At 46.3% G+C, this 20,209-nt stretch overlaps 1 protein-coding gene across 4 annotated transcripts in view; it reads left to right on the top strand.

Moving 5' to 3' along the window:
• The window catches only part of LOC121539105 (E3 ubiquitin-protein ligase TRIM9), an 80,073-nt gene that overhangs the window by 50,048 nt on the left and 9,816 nt on the right, over window positions 1-20,209 (top strand). For all 4 annotated transcript variants that reach the window (XM_041847362.2, XM_041847361.2, XM_041847360.2 and 1 more), the window contains 4 exons: window positions 11,197-11,307; window positions 12,916-13,069; window positions 15,048-15,193; window positions 17,618-17,756. In XM_041847362.2, the coding sequence (XP_041703296.1) occupies window positions 11,197-11,307; window positions 12,916-13,069; window positions 15,048-15,193; window positions 17,618-17,756 (550 nt within the window). The remainder of the gene's footprint in view (window positions 1-11,196; window positions 11,308-12,915; window positions 13,070-15,047; window positions 15,194-17,617; window positions 17,757-20,209) is intronic.

Genomic DNA, 20,209 nt, shown 5'->3' with positions numbered 1-20,209 from the left:
CACATTTTCTATAGGATTGAGATCAGGGCTTTGTGATGGCCACTCCAATACCTTGACTTTGTTGTCCTTAAGCCATTTTGCCACAACTTTGGAAGTATGCTTGGGGTCATTGTCCATTTGGAAGACCCGTTTGTGACCAAGCTTTAACTTCCTGACTGATGTCTTGAGATGTTGCTTCAATATATCCACATCATTTTCCTTCCTCGTGATGCCATCTATTTTGTGAAGTGCACCAGTCCCTCCTGCAGCAAAGCACCCCCACAGCATGATGCTGCCACCCCCGTGCTTCATGGTTGGGATGGTGTTCTTCGGCTTGCAAGCGTCCCCCTTTTTCCTCCAAACATAACGATGGTCATTATTGGGGGAGGGGGAAGAGGCAGGGGTGAGTAGGGGGGTTGGGGGGAGGGGGGAAGAGGGAGGTGAGTAGGGGGTTGGGGGGAGGGGGAAGAGGGAGGGGGAAGAGGGAGGGGTGAGTAGGGGTGAGTAGGGGGGTTGGGGGAGGGGGAAGAGGGAGGGGTGAGTAGGGGGGTTGGGGGAGGGGGAAGAGGGAGGGGTGAGTAGGGGTGAGTAGGGGGGGTTGGGGGGAGGGGGAAGAGGGAGGGGTGAGTAGGGCTGGTCCAAACCAGTCTAATTGGAATTAATGGCAGTAGAGGCAGAATCCTGATTTTACTTAAGATGGAAAAAAGTAAGACATGTGATATCTGAAATTGAGTAATATAATTATTGTCATCCTAAAATAGTGTCATATAATTATAAATACAGTTTATATGGGTTTTAGACCAATTTTCTGTATAAATAGCCTCTAAAATATATGTGACCCACCAACTAGTCCCACAGTATGTAGCAACATTTGAAATTGTATTTTTTACATTGGATAAAATTAGAGACTGAGAGCTAGAAAATTGTATATCATACACTGCAGTTGAGGAACAATGAGAAAGTAATTCTGCTTTGAAAGTTGATAAACTTGTAACCCCACTTTAGAGAAAATGTTCCATTAATGTTTTGGGACACCTACTGGAGAGCTCTTCTTTGTCTACACCCATTCAGCATCGTTCACACCCTCTTAAGCTTTAGCCCGACCCATCTCTCAAAGGATTAACTCGCAATGAAAAGGACTTTCTGACTAAAATTAGTGTTTTATTCAACAGCCTTCTTTCTGTGTTCTCTTTTTCGGACTCTTTTCTGGATTTGGCAATCATCTCTCTCTGCTTCCACCGGGCATTCCACTGATTTCAAAACTCTTGTCAACTTCTTCCTTGACAACCACACCGTTTCTTCCCCACCATTGTCATCAGAAGACTCTACAATGTCTGATTCATTTTTAGAGTCAGAGAGTGTGAGCATGGCACGGTCATCCTCCATCACAACGTTTTCCCACTGAGCTTTGTTGATAGCGCTATTAACTTCAGGGCGGCAATGATGAGAGCTGTAGCAGAACTTTTTCAGTTCTTCGTGATATCTTTTTTTATTTTTAAACAGCGGTAGACAGGATTATCTACACATACTTAGCAGCTCATGTTATAGACAGAAGCGCGCTACATGGCAGACCAATCTGAACTCATCTCTCGGCATGTCCAGCCCATTCATTATCTCAGCCAATCATGGCTAGCGGGAAGGTTCCTGTATTTTTCCTTGGCTAAACCAACTAGGCTCATTATTTTTACAATTTTATTTGTATTTACAGATGGCACACACATTTGTTATTAAGGAACATGAAAGTTCACATGTTCCAGAAGGCATTTCTGCCAAAAAAAACGTATTTTGATTTTAAAAAATTACGTTCAAATGCCTCTCCTGTGAAGTAGTGATGTGCGACATACGTCTAGTTTTTTTAAACAGGTCACATAGATAAACAGACATATGTCTCCATTTTAGTTTTTTTGGAATGCTGTGAGTCCTATTATATCATACAATATCAGTACTTGTTGCATTTACAACTTGTCTAAGTCCTATCATCAACTGATTTCAACCAGTCTATGGTTGTGGATTGACTGCATTTTTTGAATGGAATGTTGGCATATTGGCAGTTAATTAGGAAAATTAATGGAATCATTCCTCTAAAACTGGCTGGCTAGCTAGCTAACAAACATACAGTGCAGATAAATTCTTCAAATTCATTATTTTACACAATATCTTATCACAGCACTGGCAAACCATGGTTGACCAACTCCCTGACCAAAATGGCTGAGCTTTATCCCATCATAAGAAGGTTCATGTCCATTCTAGTATTCTAATTCCTAATTCTATGAGTATCGAGGGTTGCCAGTTGACATACGACGCCTCCTGGAGGCCATGTTGGAAGACCACCGCATCAATTCTTTCGACAACAACAGCGTGGCTAACTCAAGCTGCATGATACCAGTGGCTAAAACTAGTTGATTCATCACCACGGTCCAATTTCTGTGCAGTTTTTGGCTGCTCTAACAAGGCAGGAAAGACAACGGGATATATATATATTTTTTTTTTACAGATTACCCACAATCATAAAACCTCAAGAAGATAAGACTCAAGATATGTCAGAAAAGCGAAGAAACCTTATTGACTGTCACTGGTAAGTCTGATCGATGTCGAGTTTAGTTTAGTTGTTATGCTAACCAGGTTTAGTTCAGCTGTTAGCTGTTATGCTAGCCAGGTGTTAACAACAACACTAAGTTTGCCAACATTAGCTAGCTAGATAGCTTGTAGTCCAGCTATTAGCATGTGTCGCCTGAGTTTCAAGTTTATATCAAAGGATTGCATGCATCTATCATCACATTTGCAGACTAATGTAAACCCACTATTCCAAATGTGATGAGTAGATTGAGTTGTCATAAATTAGGCTATGAATGAGCGCATAGTGGCATAGGCCTATAGGTTATATCAGAGATGTTTCTTTGCATGGGAAAAATGTGGCCTTTGATAAACATTTAATGCAATTCTGGTACACTTTATATGACTGGAGACATTAGCAGAATCTTTTTTAATACGATGGTAGCCTGGGCCTACTCTGCTGACACTGACAACAGATCAATAAAAACGACTTTGTCTTGAATGCAACCATGTAGTCTAGGACTATGAAAAGGGGTCATGGCTAGAAGGGATCCAAATTAACGTCAAAGGTTATTTTTAGCATTTTAGCTAACCCTAACCTTTTTCCTAACCTTGGGCTAATTCTCCTAACCTGCTACATTAATTATCCTAATCTTATGCGTAAGTTCTCCTAACCAGCTACGAAAAGTCAAATTTGACAAAAGCTCGATCCTTTCTAGCCATGGCCATGAGAAGGGGAGACACAAATTGTACGATATGCATAGCCTTGAGGAGGACATTATTGTCCAGAAAAACTCCAATGGCACTGACCCAATGACAATTTGTTGAGAACTTTATTCATAAGAGGCGGGAAAAAAGTTCTGTCCTTGAGCTGTTCTTGTCTATTAATGTTCTGTATTATGTCGTGTTTTCGTGTTTTGTGTGGAGCCCAGGAAGAATAGCTGCTGCTATAGCAACAGCTAATGGGGATCCTAATAAAACACCCTCCAAAATGACATTATAGCATATGACAAAGGCCTCAACGTGATAGGACAACCTGCTTGTGTTGACTATTGGTTGTTCCAGCCCAACAATAGATTTAATCTTTACATGACACTTAAACACCTGAATGAATTAAATACAACCAAACAATCAAGAGCCCTGATTATTACTGATTACTGGTATTTGTTTATGTACTCTAGGTTCACCAGCTGACCTCTATCAAGACACCCATGTCCACTGGATTCCCACCTGTGAAAGATGAGCAACGCTGCAGCAGCATCAGTTTCTGCTTCTACTACTTTGTCCTTTTCCAGATGGTGAAAGGAGGACGTCCCGCAGTTACACGAGATGGTTGTCATGTGCTGTGCTTTGGTCAATCTGAATGATTCTGTTGTGCCATTTGAGTAGAGACCACCCTCACCTTGTCGCCATGACAAAAGTGCCCCTTCAACTGAATAAAATAAAATAAAATGTAATTTGGAACAACATGTAAAATACTATTGTTTATGATATTGTAAACATACTGTACTTCAACAGGCTATATTGTTGTATGGGTGAAATGAAAAGTATTTTGTGTGTCATCTCTGCTTGTCCCATTACATAAAATATATGTCTTATAGCCTAACTATTGTCTTTCTTTAACAGTTCAAACACATTTAGCTCAGACAATGTAATTGTTGTGGTAGTCTCAGGCAAACCATCTTCAGTAACACAGTGGCACCTCCAAGTGCCACACAGACCTGGGAGAAAAGTATCTGGGGCATTGAACTTGGTAGTTGAGGTTGGGTTTATGAGGTACCACCCATCCTAGTACCGGGTTGGACCCCCCTTTTCCTCCAGAACAGCCTGAATTCTGGCATTCGTGGCGTTCAATCGTTGCTCAATTGGTACCAAGGGACCTAACGTGTGCCAGGAAAACATTCCCCACACCAGTACACCACCGCCACCAGCCTGTACTGTTGACACCAGGCAGGATGGGGCCATCGACTCATTCTGCTTACGCCAAATCCTGACTCTGCCATCAGCATGACGCAACAGGAACCGGGATTTGTCGGACCAGGCGATGTTTTTTCCACTCCTCAGTTGTCCAGTGTTGGTGATGGCGTGCCCACTGGGGGGCCGCTTCTTCTTGTTTTTTAGCTGATAGGAGTGGAACCCGGTGTGGTCGTCTGCTGCAATAGCCCATCCGTGACCAGGATCGATGAGTTGTGCGTTCCGAGATGCCGTTATGTACACCACTGTTGTACTGTGCCGTTATTTGTCTGTTTGTGGCCCGATCACAGGGGAGCCAGGCCCAGCCAATCAGAATGAGTTTTTCCCCACAAAAGGGCTTTATTACAGACAGAAATACTCCTCAGTTTCATCAGCTGTCCGGGCGAGGGTCACAGACGATCCCGCAGGTGAAGAAGCCGGATGTGGAGGTCCTGGGCTGGCGTGATTACACGTGGTCTGCGGTTGTGAGGCCGGTTGGATGTACTGCCAAATTTTCTAAAATGACGTTGGAGGCGGCTTATGGTAGAGAAATGAACATTAAATTAGCTGGCAACAGCTCTGGTGGATATTCCTGCAGTCAGCATGCCAATTGCACGCTCCCTCAAAACTGGAGGAATCTGTGGCATTGTGTTGTGTGACAAAACTGGACATTTTAGAGTGTGGCCTTTTATTGTCCCCAGCACAAGGTGCACCTGTGTAATGATCATGCTGTTTAATCATCTTCTTGATATGCCACACCTGTCAGGTGGATGGATTACCTTGGCAAAGGAGAAATGCTCACTAACAGGGATCTAAACAAATGTGTGCACAAAATTTGAGCGAAATAAGCTTTTTGTGCATATGGATAATTTCTGGGATCTTTTATTTCAGCTCATGAAACATGGTACCAACACTTTACATGTTGCGTTTATATTTTTGTTCAGTGTAGATTACAAGGGTTGGATTTGCAGTAAACAATTTAATGTTAGCACAAGGCATGTACAAAATCTAGTATAATGCTTAGCCTCATTGTCTACTGGTCTCATTTTTAAATTGAGAACATATACAGTTGAAGTCGGAAGTTTACATACACCTTAGCCAAATACATTTAACTCAGTTTTTCACAATTCCTGACATTTAATCCTAGTAAAAATGTCCTGTCTTAGATCAGTTAGGATCACCACTTTATTTTAAGAATGTGAAATGTCAGAATAATGGAAGAGAGAATGATTTAATTCAGCTTTTATTTCTTTCATCACATTCCCAGTGGGTCAGAAGTTTACAAACACTCAATTAGTATTTGGTAGCATTGCCTTTAAATTGTTTAACTTGGGTCAAACGTTTCGGGTAGCCTTCCACAAGCTTCCCACAATAAATTGGGGGAATGTTGGCCCATTCCTCCTGACAGAACTGGTGTAACTGAGTCAGGTTTGTAGGCCTCCTTGCTCGCACACGCTTTTTCAGTTCTGCCCACACATTTTCTATAGGATTGAGGTCAGGGCTTTGTGATGGCCACTCCAATACCTTGACTTTGTTGTCCTTAAGCCATTTTGCCACAACTTTGGAAGTATGCTTGGGGTCATTGTCCATTTGGAAGACCCATTTGCGACCAAGCTTTAACTTCCTGACTGATGTCTTGAGATGTTGCTTCAATATATCCACATCATTTTCCTTCCTCATGATGCCATCTATTTGGTGAAGTGCACCAGTCCCTCCTGCAGCAAAGCACCCCCACAGCATGATGCTGCCACCCCGTGCTTCACGGTTGGGATGGTGTTCTTCGGCTTGCAAGCAACCCCCTTTTTCCTCCAAACATAACGATGGTCATTATGGCCAAACAGTTCTATTTTTGTTTCATCAGACCAGAGGACATTTCTCCAAAAAGTACGATCTTTGTCCCCATGTGCAGTTGCAAACCGTAGTCTGGCTTTTTTATGGCGGTTTTGGAGCAGTGGCTTCTTCCTTGCCGAGCGGCCTTTCAGGTTATGTCGATATAGGACTCGTTTTACTGTGGATAGAGATACTTTTGTACCTTTTTCCTCCAGCATCTTAACAAGGTCCTTTGTTGTTTTTCTGGGATTGATTTGCACTTTCGCACCAAAGTACGTTCATCTCTAGGAGACAGAACATGACTCCTTCCTGAGCGGTATGATGGCTGTGTGGTCCCATGGTGTTTATACTTGCGTACTATTGTTTGTACAGATGAACGTGGTACCTTCAGGCATTTGGAAATTGCTCCCAAGGATGAACCAGTCTTGTGGAGGTCTACAATTTTTTTTCTGAGGTCTTGGCTGATTTCTTTTGATTTTCCCATGATGTCAAGCAAAGAGGCACTGAGTTTGAAGGTAGGCCTTGAAATACATCCACAGGTACACCTCCAATTGACTCAAATGATGTCAATTAGCCTATCAGAAGCTTCTAAAGCCATGACATCATTTTCTGGAATTTTCCAAGCTGTTTAAAGGCACAGTCAACTTAGTGTATTTAAACTTCTGACCCACTGGAATTGTGAATTTAAATGTATTTGGCTAAGGTGTATGTAAACTTCCGACTTCAACTGTATATACAATTAGTATTTGGTAGCATTACCTTTAAATTGTTTAACTTGGGTCAAACATTTCTGCCCACACAGTCAACTTAGTGTATGTAAACTTCTGACCCACTAGAATTGTGATACAGTGAATTATAAGTGAAATAATCTGTCTGTAAACAATTGTTGGAAAAATGACTTGTGTCATGCACAAAGTAGATGTCCTAACCGACTTGCCAAAACTATAGTTTGTTAACAATACATTTGTGGAGTGTTTGAAAAACAAGTTTTAATGACTCCAACCTAAGTGTATGTAAACTTCCGACTTCAACTGTAGCTCAACAACATGTAAACAATGTGTGAGTTAAGCTATTCTCTGCTTCAGATGCACAATGTTGCTAATGCCATCATACTGTTGGCCAGTGGTTCCCAACTCCGGTCCTCATCAGGCCCACAATGAGTTGAATCAGGTATGTTTGTCTGGGGCTACAACAACAACGTGTTGCTGTTGGGGGTACTGGAGGAGTCGGGAACCACTGCTGTAGGCCTATGGCATGCCTTTATCAGCTGCAAAATGGGATGCTGATATCCTGAAAAAAAATAGTGACAAACAAAAACTAATTGGAGAGCTTATGACTGAGCAAAAAGGTCATGTTCATTTGAGAATACAACGTAGAAACAGGCAAATTAAACAAATACATTTATTGTTGGATTGTGATGAATCAACATGGACACTAGTTCATCTTGAATAATAGTTTTAAGTTGACAACTAAAACAAGTTTAAACGCTTCACTTCAAAGAAATCAACACTATTTCATATCATTTCAAAGTGTACAAGTAAGCTAACTCATACAGTATGTAAAGGTTAGACGTCTTAGTAACAAGTAGGCTATTATTACTAAAGCGTCATTTCAGGTGAAAAAAAAATAAAAGTCAATACCAGAGGTGTCCAACCTCGCTCCACTGATCCCTGATCTACTGGGGGGAGTAGACTTCTGTCACAGCCTAGTAATAGCACACTTGATTATCAACTAATTAGGTTCGATACATTGAATCAGGTGTGTTAGTGCTGGGCTGGAACAGAAGCCTGCACACCCAGCAGGTTTGGCCTGCTCCAGTTGTAATAGGTTTATACATTGTGTGTGACCCAGTGCTTATCTTGTCACTCGGGAGGTGCCGGAACAAAAAGTGAGCGCTAGGGGGGGGGGTGACCTGGGGAGTTCTGAGGTAGCGGAAGTGAGCGCTAGAGGGGGGGTGACCTGGGGAGTTCTGAGGTAGCGGAAGTGAGCGCTAGAGGGGGGTGACCTGGGGAGTTCTGAGGTAGCGGAAGTGAGCGCTAGAGGGGGGGGTGACCTGGGGAGTTCTGAGGTAGCGGAAGTGAGCGCTAGAGGGGGGGTGACCTGGGGAGTTCTGAGGTAGCGGAAGTGAGCGCTAGAGGGGGGTGACCTGGGGAGTTCTGAGGTAGCGGAAGTGAGCGCTAGAGGGGGTGACCTGGGGAGTTCTGAGGTAGCGGAAGTGAGCGCTAGAGGGGGGTGACCTGGGGAGTTCTGAGGTAGCGGAAGTGAGCGCTAGAGGGGGGTGACCTGGGGAGTTCTGAGGTAGCGGAAGTGAGCGCTAGAGGGGGTGACCTGGGGAGTTCTGAGGTAGCGGAAGTGAGCGCTAGAGGGGGGTGACCTGGGGAGTTCTGAGGTAGCGGAAGTGAGCGCTAGAGGGGGGTGACCTGGGGAGTTCTGAGGTAGCGAAGTGAGCGCTAGAGGGGGTGACCTGGGGAGTTCTGAGGTAGCGGAAGTGAGCGCTAGAGGGGGGTGACCTGGGGAGTTCTGAGGTAGCGGAAGTGAGCGCTAGAGGGGGGGTGACCTGGGGAGTTCTGAGGTAGCGGAAGTGAGCGCTAGAGGGGGGGGTGACCTGGGGAGTTCTGAGGTAGCGGAACGCATGAGAGAGAGAGAAAAAAATCACCTTTATAATAAAACATTGAAACGCATATCATCGAATTTACGTAGTGGCATAGAGCAGTAGAGTAGAGGCGCTTACAGAAGTTGCACACATTGGGGAACATTTTTAGTAGCCTAGGGTCCGGGAAAATGTTGTCCCTTTAAAAACGCATTTCATGCAATTCTACGTCATTTTACATGAGTGGAGACTTTGGCAGAATCTTTTTTTTAAATACTGCACAAATGATCGAAATGGCAGGCTACTTTGACACTGACAAACTGAGAATCTGCAATCAATAAAAACGACCTTGTCTTGAATCCATCAATAGCCGAGGCCTAGGTGTGTGGAGGCACATATTGTAGACTACAATATGAGGAGGAAATTATAGTCCTAAAAAGGCTTTCCAGTTTCACTGACTCACCCAATGGTGCTCGTTCCAAAAGCCTATCTCCCACTCTCTCTTTTGTAAACAATATTTGGAAGTTGATGAAATATTGTGTTAGCCTACAGCATAGTCTTCTCTTTTCAGCAGGAGTCGTTGCTTTCCAACCTGTGTTTTCGCTCGATTGTACTTGAACTGTTTTGTCCGCGTGCTGTTTTTTCACTGACAGATTTGCCGCGCGTTCCCGACTGTAGGCTATTCCTTGTTATTGGGCTACAATCCACAGCTAGGCTTAAAAAAGAAAAAAAAGAAGCTATTGATCCTCTGTGGCTAAATTATAGGCCTTCTCATGGTGTAGTAGGCTATTCTGAATTATTTCACTTATTTCTGAACAGACAGCAGTAATTCTATAACTTTGGCAAACGTATTTCAATTTATCATGGGGTCCTGCAGCTCCTCTTGAACTCTTCGCGCGGCTATTTACATTTCAGTCATTTAGCAGACGCTCTTATCCAGAGCCACTTACATGAGCAATTTGGGTTAAGTGCCTTGCTTAAGGGCACATCGACAGATTTTTCACCTAGTCGGCTCGGGGATTAGAACCAGTGACCTTTCGGTTACTGGCACAACGCTCTTACCCACTAAGCTACCTGCCGCCCAGATCTCTCTGCTCTGATAGACCCCAGCCTGCAACTCTCATCTCTCCGGCGTTGCACTTCATAATAATAATAATAATCACTTCATCATTTATTTTCCTTATAGAATCATAGGTAGGTAGCTTAGTGGGTAAGTGCGTTGTGCCAGTAACCGAAAGGTCACTGGTTCTAATCCCCGAGCCGACTAGGTGAAAAATCTGTTGATGTGCCCTTAAGCAAGGCACTTCACCCTAATTGCTCATGTAAGTTGCTCTGGATAAGAGCGTCTGCTAAATGACTAAAATGTAAATGTAGATCATAGAATGTTGTGAATCTCATTCTAGCTTGGTAAGACGTACTGGCGCGCTTCTCAACAACCGCCTGTCTTAAACATAGGTTACAATGTTGCGCAAACCATAGAATATTAGGCCCCGGGCTGATTTTTCACATTACGTTTTTTTTGTGGGGGCAGGATAATTAATGATGAGGCAACTCGAATGAACTTTGATCGCTTTTATTATAATTTTTACATTGCAAAAAGTGAACATTATTTTTCATGCCAAGAGAGGTACTGGATCTGGCCAAATAGGTTCAGGAACAAAACAGTCCAAAATGGAGAGGTGCCGGATCCTCAAATTAACCACTGTGCGTGACTTTTAAACTGTATTTTTGTTCACAAAATGTGCTAACATAGATACCCATGTAACCCATGGTATACAAGGATGTTCTCTTATTCTCTTGGGACATTCATTGGGACCTCTTCATCTGCAGACAGGGTTTCACAGCTCTCCTTAGGTCCAATTATCTCATCACTGAACCCCTGCTGTTTAATGTCCCTCCCACTCTACTACCCATCTATTCTCCCTTTATTATTTTACAAAGTTTATCTTTCATTAACTCCCTCTCTCTCTCTCTCTCTCTCTCTCTCTCTCTCTCTCTCTCTCTCTCTCCCTCTCCCTCTCTCTCTCTCGCTCTCTCTCTCCCAGGTGGTGAGGGATCAGATATCCCACTGTACAGACTACAGGGCTGTCTTTATGTCATTAACATCTCCCTCTCCCTCTCTCCCAGGTGGTGAGGGATCAGATATCCCACTGTACAGACTACAGGGCTGTCTTTATGTCATTAACATCTCCCTCTCCCTCTCTCCCAGGTGGTGAGGGATCAGATATCCCACTGTACAGACTACAGGGCTGTCTTTATGTCATTAACATCTCCCTCTCCCTCTCTCCCAGGTGGTGAGGGATCAGATATCCCACTGTACAGTGAAGCTGCGTCAGACCACAGGCCTGATGGAGTATTGTCTGGAGGTGATCAAAGAGAACGACCCCAGCGGATTCCTACAGGTCAGTGTGCCAAAACTGGTTGGACTGACGTCATTACAACCAGAACTGGTTGAAATCTGGTTGTAAATGAGTCCTTATGTGCGACCAGTTTTCATGTCCGTGTTACCTGCCATTACTCACAGCTGCAGCTGGTGTACATATGGTACTGTCTGGAACCCAGGATTTTGGCTACATTGGTGTTACTGAAGATATTATGTATATATGCCATTTAGCAGACGCTTTTATCCAAAGCGACTTACAGTCATGCGTGCATACATTTTGTGTGTATGGGGTGGTCCCGGGGATCGAACCCACTACCTTGGCGTTACAAGCGCCGTGCTCTACCAGCTGAGCTACAGAGGACCGCAAATTATGTGCTCATTTGTGGTTACAGGCCGGTAGCATTTTTTTTCAATGTCACATCGTATGGCGTCAAAATCAACCTCTGAAGTCCATTGCGCACGAGATGGCTCTGTCGAGCAAGATGAAACGTCATTGGGCAAGGAAACGCTGAGACGAGAGCGCAGAGGATTGGTCCCGCGAGCAGAGGATTGGTCCCGCGAGCAGAGGATTGGTCCCGCGAGCAGAGGATTGGTCCCGCGAGCAGAGGATTGGTCCCACGAGCAGAGGATTGGTCCCGCGAGCAGAGGATTGGTCCCGCGAGCAGAGGATTGGTCCCGCGAGCAGAGGATTGGTCCCGCGAGCAGAGGATTGGTCCCGCGAGCAGAAGATGATGCCGCGAGGGCATAGACCAGTCGAGAGCGCAGACATTTTGTAGAGAAGGCAGAGGAATGTCTCCCGCGAGCGGACAAGCCAAACTTGAGAGCTTGCAAGTGTGACTTTGGGCGATCGTAACATAATTGCCGCAGATCAACAACAACAAAAAAATGTCTGAATCAAAAATATAGAACCGTAAGCAAAGGAACATCGTTCAAATATGTAGAAAATTCATTTGAAAGCATAAAATTGTCCACCAACAATAGTCACGCCTTTGTCAAGTTTTCACTCTCAATTTCTGAAGTAGTTTCTGAAGTAGTTTCTGAAGTAGTTTCTCTCCAGTCACCTTTGGGTTTCAATTTATATTTTTTCTCGATTGGATATTAGGATGGTGGAAGGCGGGCTTAGAGGCAGGTGCGTGTCTAGAAACCTTAGATTGGTCACTTTCACTGCAACGTCACTTCCTAGAGTAGCTCAAATGTTTCCAAAAACCCACCCATCCTCTGCTCGCTGGACCCACCCATCCTCTGCTCGCTGGACCCACCCATCCTCTGCGCTCTCTTTTCAGTATTTGCTCAGTGACGTTTCATCTCACATGCAATGGACTTTAGAGTTTGATTTGACGCCACAACATCGGCTTTTAGAAAATAACTGAGGAGAGTGTTTTTTTTTTTTTTGTTAAGAAGTGTCTGAGATGAAATCCTCTGTGACCCTACCTGTGTCCCATATTGCACCCTATTCCCTACATAGTGCACTAATTTTGACCAGGACCCTAACCCTAACTTTACTTCTAACCCTATGGGCCCTGGTCAAAAGTAGTGCACTATGTAGGGAATAGGATGCAATTTGGTACGCACCTTTGACCCTGTGTGCCCCCGTGTGACCCTCTATCCGACCATGTTCTACCCCCAGATCTCAGACGCCCTGATCAGGAGGGTGCACATTACGGAGGGCCAGTGGGGGAAGGGAACCCTGACCCCCAGGATGACCAGTGACTTTGACCTGACCCTGGACAGCGGACCCCTGCTACAGACCATCCACCAACTGGACTTCGTACAGATGAAAGGTAGAGAGGAGAGGAGAGGAGAGGAGAGGAGAGGAGAGGAGAGGAGAGGAGAGGGAGAGGAGAGGAGAGGGGGGAGAGGAGAGGGAGAGGAGAGGGGGGAGAGGAGAGGAGAGGAGAGGAGAGGTGCGGGGGAGAGGAGAGGAGAGGAGAGGAGAGGGAGAGGTGCGGGGAAGAGAGGAGAGGAGAGGAGAGGAGAGGAGAGGAGAGGAGAGGGAGAGGAGAGGGAGAGGAGAGGAGAGGAGAGGAGAGGAGGAGGTGCGGGGGAGAGAAGAGGAGGGGAGAGGAGAGGAGAGGTGCGGGGGGAGAGAAGAGGAGAGGAGAGGAGAGGTGCAGGGAGAGGAGAGGAGAGGAGAGGAGAGGAGAGGAGAGGAGAGGAGAGGAGAGGAGAGGAGAGGAGAGGAGAGGAGAGGAGAGGAGAGGAGAGGAGAGGAGAGGAGAGGAGAGGAGAGGAGGCTGGGTGTAGAAATGGGTAACACTTTACCTTTAGTTGCACATATAGCCAACCTTTGTAACTACACAGCAATAACTGTAGTGACCATATTGTATTAATACATAGTTACAGAGATGTTACAATGTAACTACATCTTATTACTGTTTAGTTACATAGGTATAAAGCATACAATTAAATATAACATTATTTTATATCTCTGTTGGTCTGAGGGACACTTAAGGACAGAGCTGAACCCACAGAATGAGGGAGTATTGCTCTGTACATAATCGTTACCCTAAATGGCTGCCATTCGTCTTGTATAGAAGGGGGTGATTACTGCCTAGTTAGAAATGTGGTCCATTTGTTTTATACCACAGGTTGATTTAAATTCCACTTGTTAAAATGTTTTTATGACAGTAACTGCAGAGGGACATATGTACAGTTGAAGTCGGAAGTTTACATACACCTTAGCCAAATACATTTAAACTCAGTTTTTCACAATTCCTGACATTTAATCCTAGTAAGGATCACCACTTTATTTAAAGATTGTGAAATGTCAGAATAATTGTAGAGAGAATGATTTATTTCAGCTTTTATTTATTTCATCACATTCCCAGTGGGTCAGAAGTTTACATACGCTCAATTAGTATTTGGTAGCATTGCCTTTAAATTGTTTAACTTGGGTCAAAGGTTTCGGGCAGCCTTCCACAAGCTTCACACAATAAGTTGGGTGAATTTTGGCCCATTCCTCCTGACAGAGCTGGTATAACTGAGTCAGGTTTGTAGGCCTCCTTGCTCGCACACGGCTTTTCAGTTCTGCCCACACATTTTCTATAGGATTGAGGTCAGGGCTTTGTGATGGCCACTCCAATACCTTGACTTTGTTGTCAGGTTATGTCGATATAGGACTCGTTTTAGTGTGGATATAGATACTTTTGTACCTGTTTCCTCCAGCATCTTCACAAGGTCCTTTGCTGTTGTTCTGGGATTGATTCGCACCAAAGTACGTTCATCTCTAGGAGACAGAAGGCGTCTCCTTCCTGAGCGGTGTTCATACTTGCGTACTATTGTTTGTACAGATGAACGTGGTACCTTCAGGCGTTTGGAAATTGCTCCCAAGGATGAACCAGACTTTTGGAGGTCTACAATTTTGTCTGTAAACAATGTTGGAAAAATTACTTGTGTTATGCACAAAGTAGATGTCCTAACCGACTTGCCAAAACTATAGTTTGTTAACAAGAAATCTCTCTCTCTCTCTCTCTTTCCTAATTTCGGTCTCTCTCTGTCTCTCTCTCCCTTTCTGTCCTACTCTCTCTCTCTCTCTCTCTCTCTCTCTCTGTCCTCATTTCTGTCTCTCTCTCCCTTTCTGTCCTTCTCTCTCTCTCTCTCTCTCTCTCTCTCTCTCTCTCTCTCTCTCTCTCTCTCTCTCTCTCTCTCTCTCTCTCTCTCTCTCTCTCTCTCTCTCTCTCTCTCTCTCTCTCTCTCTCTCTCTCTCTCTCTCTCTCTCTCTCTCTCTCTCTCTCTCTCTCTCTCTCCCTCCCCTCCTAGTTCCGTCAGCCCCCATGCTCCAGCTGGAGGAATGCTGCACCATCAACAACAGTGCAACATTGTCATGGAAACAGCCACCTCTCTCCACCATCGCTGTGGACGGATACATCCTGGAGCTGGACGATGGCAATGGGGGACAGTTTAGGGTGGGTGTTGTCATAGTAACAGGGGACAGTTCAGGGTGGGTGTTGTGTCTCCATAGTAATGGGGGACAGTTCAGGGTGGGTGTTGTCATTGTAACAGGGGGACAGTTTAGGGTGGGTGTTGTCATACTAACAGGGGACAGTTCAGGGTGGGTGTTGTGTCTCCATAGTAATGGGGGACAGTTCAGGGTGGGTGTTGTCATTGTAACAGGGGGACAGTTTAGGGTGGGCGTTGTCATAGTAACAGGGGGACAGTTCAGGGTTGGTGTATACATGGGAACGGGGAAGTTAATCAAGATGCTTCTTTATTGTTGGAGAGTGATTTAGCTTCAGTGTTCCTTTTCCTTTCCATGGGAACGGGGGAAACAGTTCAGGGTGGGTGTTGTGTCTCCATGGGAATGGAGGAAACGGTTCAGGGTGGGTGTTGTGTCTCCATGGGAATGGGGGAAAAAGTTCAGGGTGGGTGTTGTGTCTCCATGGGAACGGAGGAAACGGTTCAGGGGGGGTGTTGTGTCTCCATGGGAACGGGGGAAACAGTTCAGGGTGGGTGTTGTGTCTCCATGGGAATGGGGGAAAAAGTTCAGGGTGGGTGTCTCCATGAATGGCAATCAGACTATTCTCAGAATCTCCATTGAAAGTGCCTTATAGGACTAGGTGAAAACCGTCCCTCGGTGTTCAAAACACACAGTATAAACCTAACACACTCAAAGGATTTGAGCTACAGTTAAAGTTGTGTCCTTCACTGTTTAACAATAACTCCTTCCCACATGGAGGCTGTATTCAGACCTGAACAAAGAGTCCCTTATGGGGAACCAGGGAGGGATGGCAGCTGTGCAGCTAGGAGAATGGGAAAGCCAGGCATTGGCATTGAATCCCCCTCTGCCTCACAGGTCTGTGTCCCCGCTGATGTCGTGTGTGTGTGTCGTGTGTGTGGATGAAACCCTCTGATTGATACGGGTCATGTGACCGCGAGGGAGTTCAATGACATCGTGTCAGGAGGAAGGGCCTAGTGCATAACATAACTGCCAGCTGGGATGGTCTCACACACACACACACACACACACACACACACACACACACACACACACCCCACCCCACCCCACCCCACCCCCCCACCCCACACACACACACACGCATGAAGTGATGAAAGGTATAGCTGCACTCTACACTAGAGGTTATATCTCTGTAATCTGTGTGTTTAAAGCCCCTCCCAGACCCCTCCTCTGTGACCCCTCCTCTGTGACCCCTCCTCTGTGACCCCCCATGCTTTGTTGAAGCAGCTACTTATTGCCCTTGAACGATGCCTTCTGTGCAACATCAGGGGTATCTGTAGCACTGACAGGCTGCTGGGCGTTATAGGAGCAGGTCTTTAGAGGGACACCCGCTCCTATAGGAGACCTAAACTAGAGACGCGGTCGTCCCAAATGGCGCCCTATTTTTGGTCTAAAGTAGTGTGCACTATATAGGGAACAGGGTGCCATTTGAAACTACAGAAAGGATGCTGGAAGCAGGAAGCTGAGGCGGCACCTGTCCTTGACCGTGTTGTAACCAAAGTCAATTGAACGCAGGGGGGTCCAGATTACTGTAAGCCTGCGATTTGGGCCGCGCCAACCAACCAACCACTAGAGAGACTAAACCAGTCACGTCCAGAGATGGCCAGGTTCATCTACACAAACACATCCACAAACAGGACAACAGTAGTCTCGCCTGACAGCAAGCCAATGTAGCAGATGGGGGGGTCTGGTAAACTCACTCCTCAGCCTGAAGTGCTACTGATGCTACTACTGCTGCTGATGCTGCTATTTATACTACACAGTGAAGTGGAGGCTGATGCTGCTTTACCCACGCAGCCACGCTCAAGTGTACAAAACTCCCTCTTTCTCTATCTCTCCCTCTCTCTCTGAGTTCTCTCTCTCTCTCTCTCTCTCTCCTCTCTCCTCTCTCCTCTCTCTCTCTCTCTGTGTCATCAGCACTGAGTCTAAATGGGCCATTCTCTAATTTTAGATAGATAGGTAGAACATAGAACACCCCTCCCTCTGTTAGCCTTGGGTGGTATAGCTAGCAAACAACTTTTTATTCGATACTCTTAAATCGGTCTGTTTGTTGTTGAACAAGCCCACAGCTTAACCATTAGACCAAGAGGACATCCTCAACATCCGATGGGTGACATATGTGCTTACACGTCTCAGGCAGAGCTACCTCATCACCTCCAAATCACCTGTGCTACATTAGCTAGCTAAACACTGTTTTATACTTATAATATATTGGTTCTACTATCTTTGTTGTGACAATCACCACCATCGAGCTTCGTACGGCGATCCTGTTCCGAACGAGGCTTGCCACCATAATCCCAGTGTGGCGACTTTCTGACAGGAATTGATATGAAGTTGTCATGGTTCTAACAGGAAGTTGTCATGTTCCTTACAGGAAGTGTACGTGGGGACCGAAACGATCTGCACGGTGGACGGACTCCACTACAACAGCACCTACATGTCCAGGGTCAAAGCCTTCAACGCCAGCGGAGTGGGACAGTACAGCAAGACGCTGGCCATGCAGACCTCCGAGAGTAAATCCAACCACCACCCACTCTGTTGACAGGGAATCAATAGAGCAATTTGAGGCCATTTGGCTGCGTCCCAAATGGCCTCTTATTCCCTATGTAGTGCACTACTTTTGACCAGGGCCCATAGGGGGACAGAAGTAGTGCACTATATAGGGAATAGGGTGACATTTGGGACGCAGCCATAGACTAACCCGGTCCTTTCCTGTCTCTGCTGCAGCCAACTCCAGCCATAGACTAACCCGGTCCTTTCCTGTCTCTGCTGCAGCCAACTCCAGCCATAGACTAACCCGGTCCTTTACTGTCTCTGCTGCAGCCAACTCCAGCCATAGACTAACCTGGTCCTTTACTGTCTATGCTGCAGCCAACTCCAGCCATAGACTAACCCGGTCCTTTACTGTCTCTGCTGCAGCCAACTCCAGCCATAGACTAACCCGGTCCTTTCCTGTCTCTGCTGTAGCCAACTCCAGCCATAGACTAACCAGGTCCTTTCCTGTCTCTGCTGTAGCCAACTCCAGCCATAGACTAACCCGGTCCTTTCCTGTCTCTGCTGTAGCCAACTCCAGCCATAGACTAACCCGGTCCTTTCCTGTCTCTGCTGCAGCCAACTCCAGCCATAGACTAACCAGGTCCTTTACTGTCTCTGCTGCAGCCAACTCCAGCCATAGACTAACCCAGTCCTTTACTGTCTCTGCTGTAGCCAACTCCAGCCATAGACCAACCAGGTCCTTTACTGTCTCTGCTGCAGCCAACTCCAGCCATAGACCAACCCGGTCCTTTCCTGTCTATGCTGTAGCCAACTCCAGCCATAGACCAACCAGGTCCTTTACTGTCTCTGCTGCAGCCAACTCCAGCCATAGACCAACCAGGTCCTTTACTGTCTCTGCTGTAGCCAACTCCAGCCATAGACTAACCTGGTCCTTTACTGTCTATGCTGCAGCCAACTCCAGCCATAGACTAACCTGGTCCTTTCCTGTCTATGCTGTAGCCAACTCCAGCCATAGACTAACCCAGTCCTTTACTGTCTCTGCTGCAGCCAACTCCAGCCATAGACCAACCCGGTCCTTTACTGTCTATGCTGCAGCCAACTCCAGCCATAGACTAACCCGGTCCTTTCCTGTCTCTGCTGCAGCCAACTCCAGCCATAGACTAACCCGGTCCTTTCCTGTCTCTGCTGTAGCCAACTCCAGCCATAGACTAACCCGGTCCTTTCCTGTCTCTGCTGCAGCCAACTCCAGCCATAGACTAACCCGGTCCTTTCCTGTCTATGCTGCAGCCAACTCCAGCCATAGACTAACCGGGTCCTTTCCTGTCTATGCTGTAGCCAACTCCAGCCATAGACTAACCCGGTCCTTTCCTGTCTCTGCTGCAGCCAACTCCAGCCATAGACCAACCCGGTCCTTTACTGTCTATGCTGCAGCCAACTCCAGCCATAGACTAACCCGGTCCTTTCCTGTCTCTGCTGCAGCCAACTCCAGCCATAGACTAACCTGGTCCTTTACTGTCTATGCTGTAGCCAACTCCAGCCATAGACTAACCCGGTCCTTTACTGTCTATGCTGTAGCCAACTCCAGCCATAGACTAACCTGGTCCTTTACTGTCTCTGCTGCAGCCAACTCCAGCCATAGACTAACCTGGTCCTTTCCTGTCTCTGCTGCAGCCAACTCCAGCCATAGACTAACCCGGTCCTTTACTGTCTCTGCTGCAGCCAACTCCAGCCATAGACTAACCCGGTCCTTTACTGTCTCTGCTGCAGCCAACTCCAGCCATAGACCAACCCGGTCCTTTACTGTCTATGCTGCAGCCAACTCCAGCCATAGACTAACCCGGTCCTTTACTGTCTCTGCTGCAGCCAACTCCAGCCATAGACTAACCCGGTCCTTTCCTGTCTCTGCTGCAGCCAACTCCAGCCATAGACTAACCCGGTCCTTTACTGTCTCTGCTGCAGCCAACTCCAGCCATAGACTAACCCGGTCCTTTACTGTCTCTGCTGCAGCCAACTCCAGCCATAGACTAACCCGGTCCTTTACTGTCTCTGCTGCAGCCAACTCCAGCCATAGACTAACCCGGTCCTTTACTGTCTATGCTGTAGCCAACTCCAGCCATAGACTAACCCGGTCCTTTACTGTCTATGCTGCAGCCAACTCCAGCCATAGACTAACCCGGTCCTTTCCTGTCTCTGCTGCAGCCAACTCCAGCCATAGACTAACCCGGTCCTTTCCTGTCTCTGCTGCAGCCAACTCCAGCCATAGACTAACCCGGTCCTTTACTGTCTATGCTGCAGCCAACTCCAGCCATAGACTAACCCGGTCCTTTACTGTCTCTGCTGCAGCCAACTCCAGCCATAGACTAACCTGGTCCTTTACTGTCTATGCTGTAGCCAACTCCAGCCATAGACTAACCCGGTCCTTTCCTGTCTCTGCTGCAGCCAACTCCTCTATCCATCGTTGTCATGCCAC

Source organism: Coregonus clupeaformis, chromosome 25 (genome assembly GCF_020615455.1).
Source record: "Coregonus clupeaformis isolate EN_2021a chromosome 25, ASM2061545v1, whole genome shotgun sequence".
In the NCBI taxonomy this organism is placed as follows: domain Eukaryota; kingdom Metazoa; phylum Chordata; class Actinopteri; order Salmoniformes; family Salmonidae; genus Coregonus; species Coregonus clupeaformis.
The sequence above is the reverse complement of the archived record's forward strand: the minus strand, read 5'-3'. Positions and strand labels throughout refer to the sequence as shown.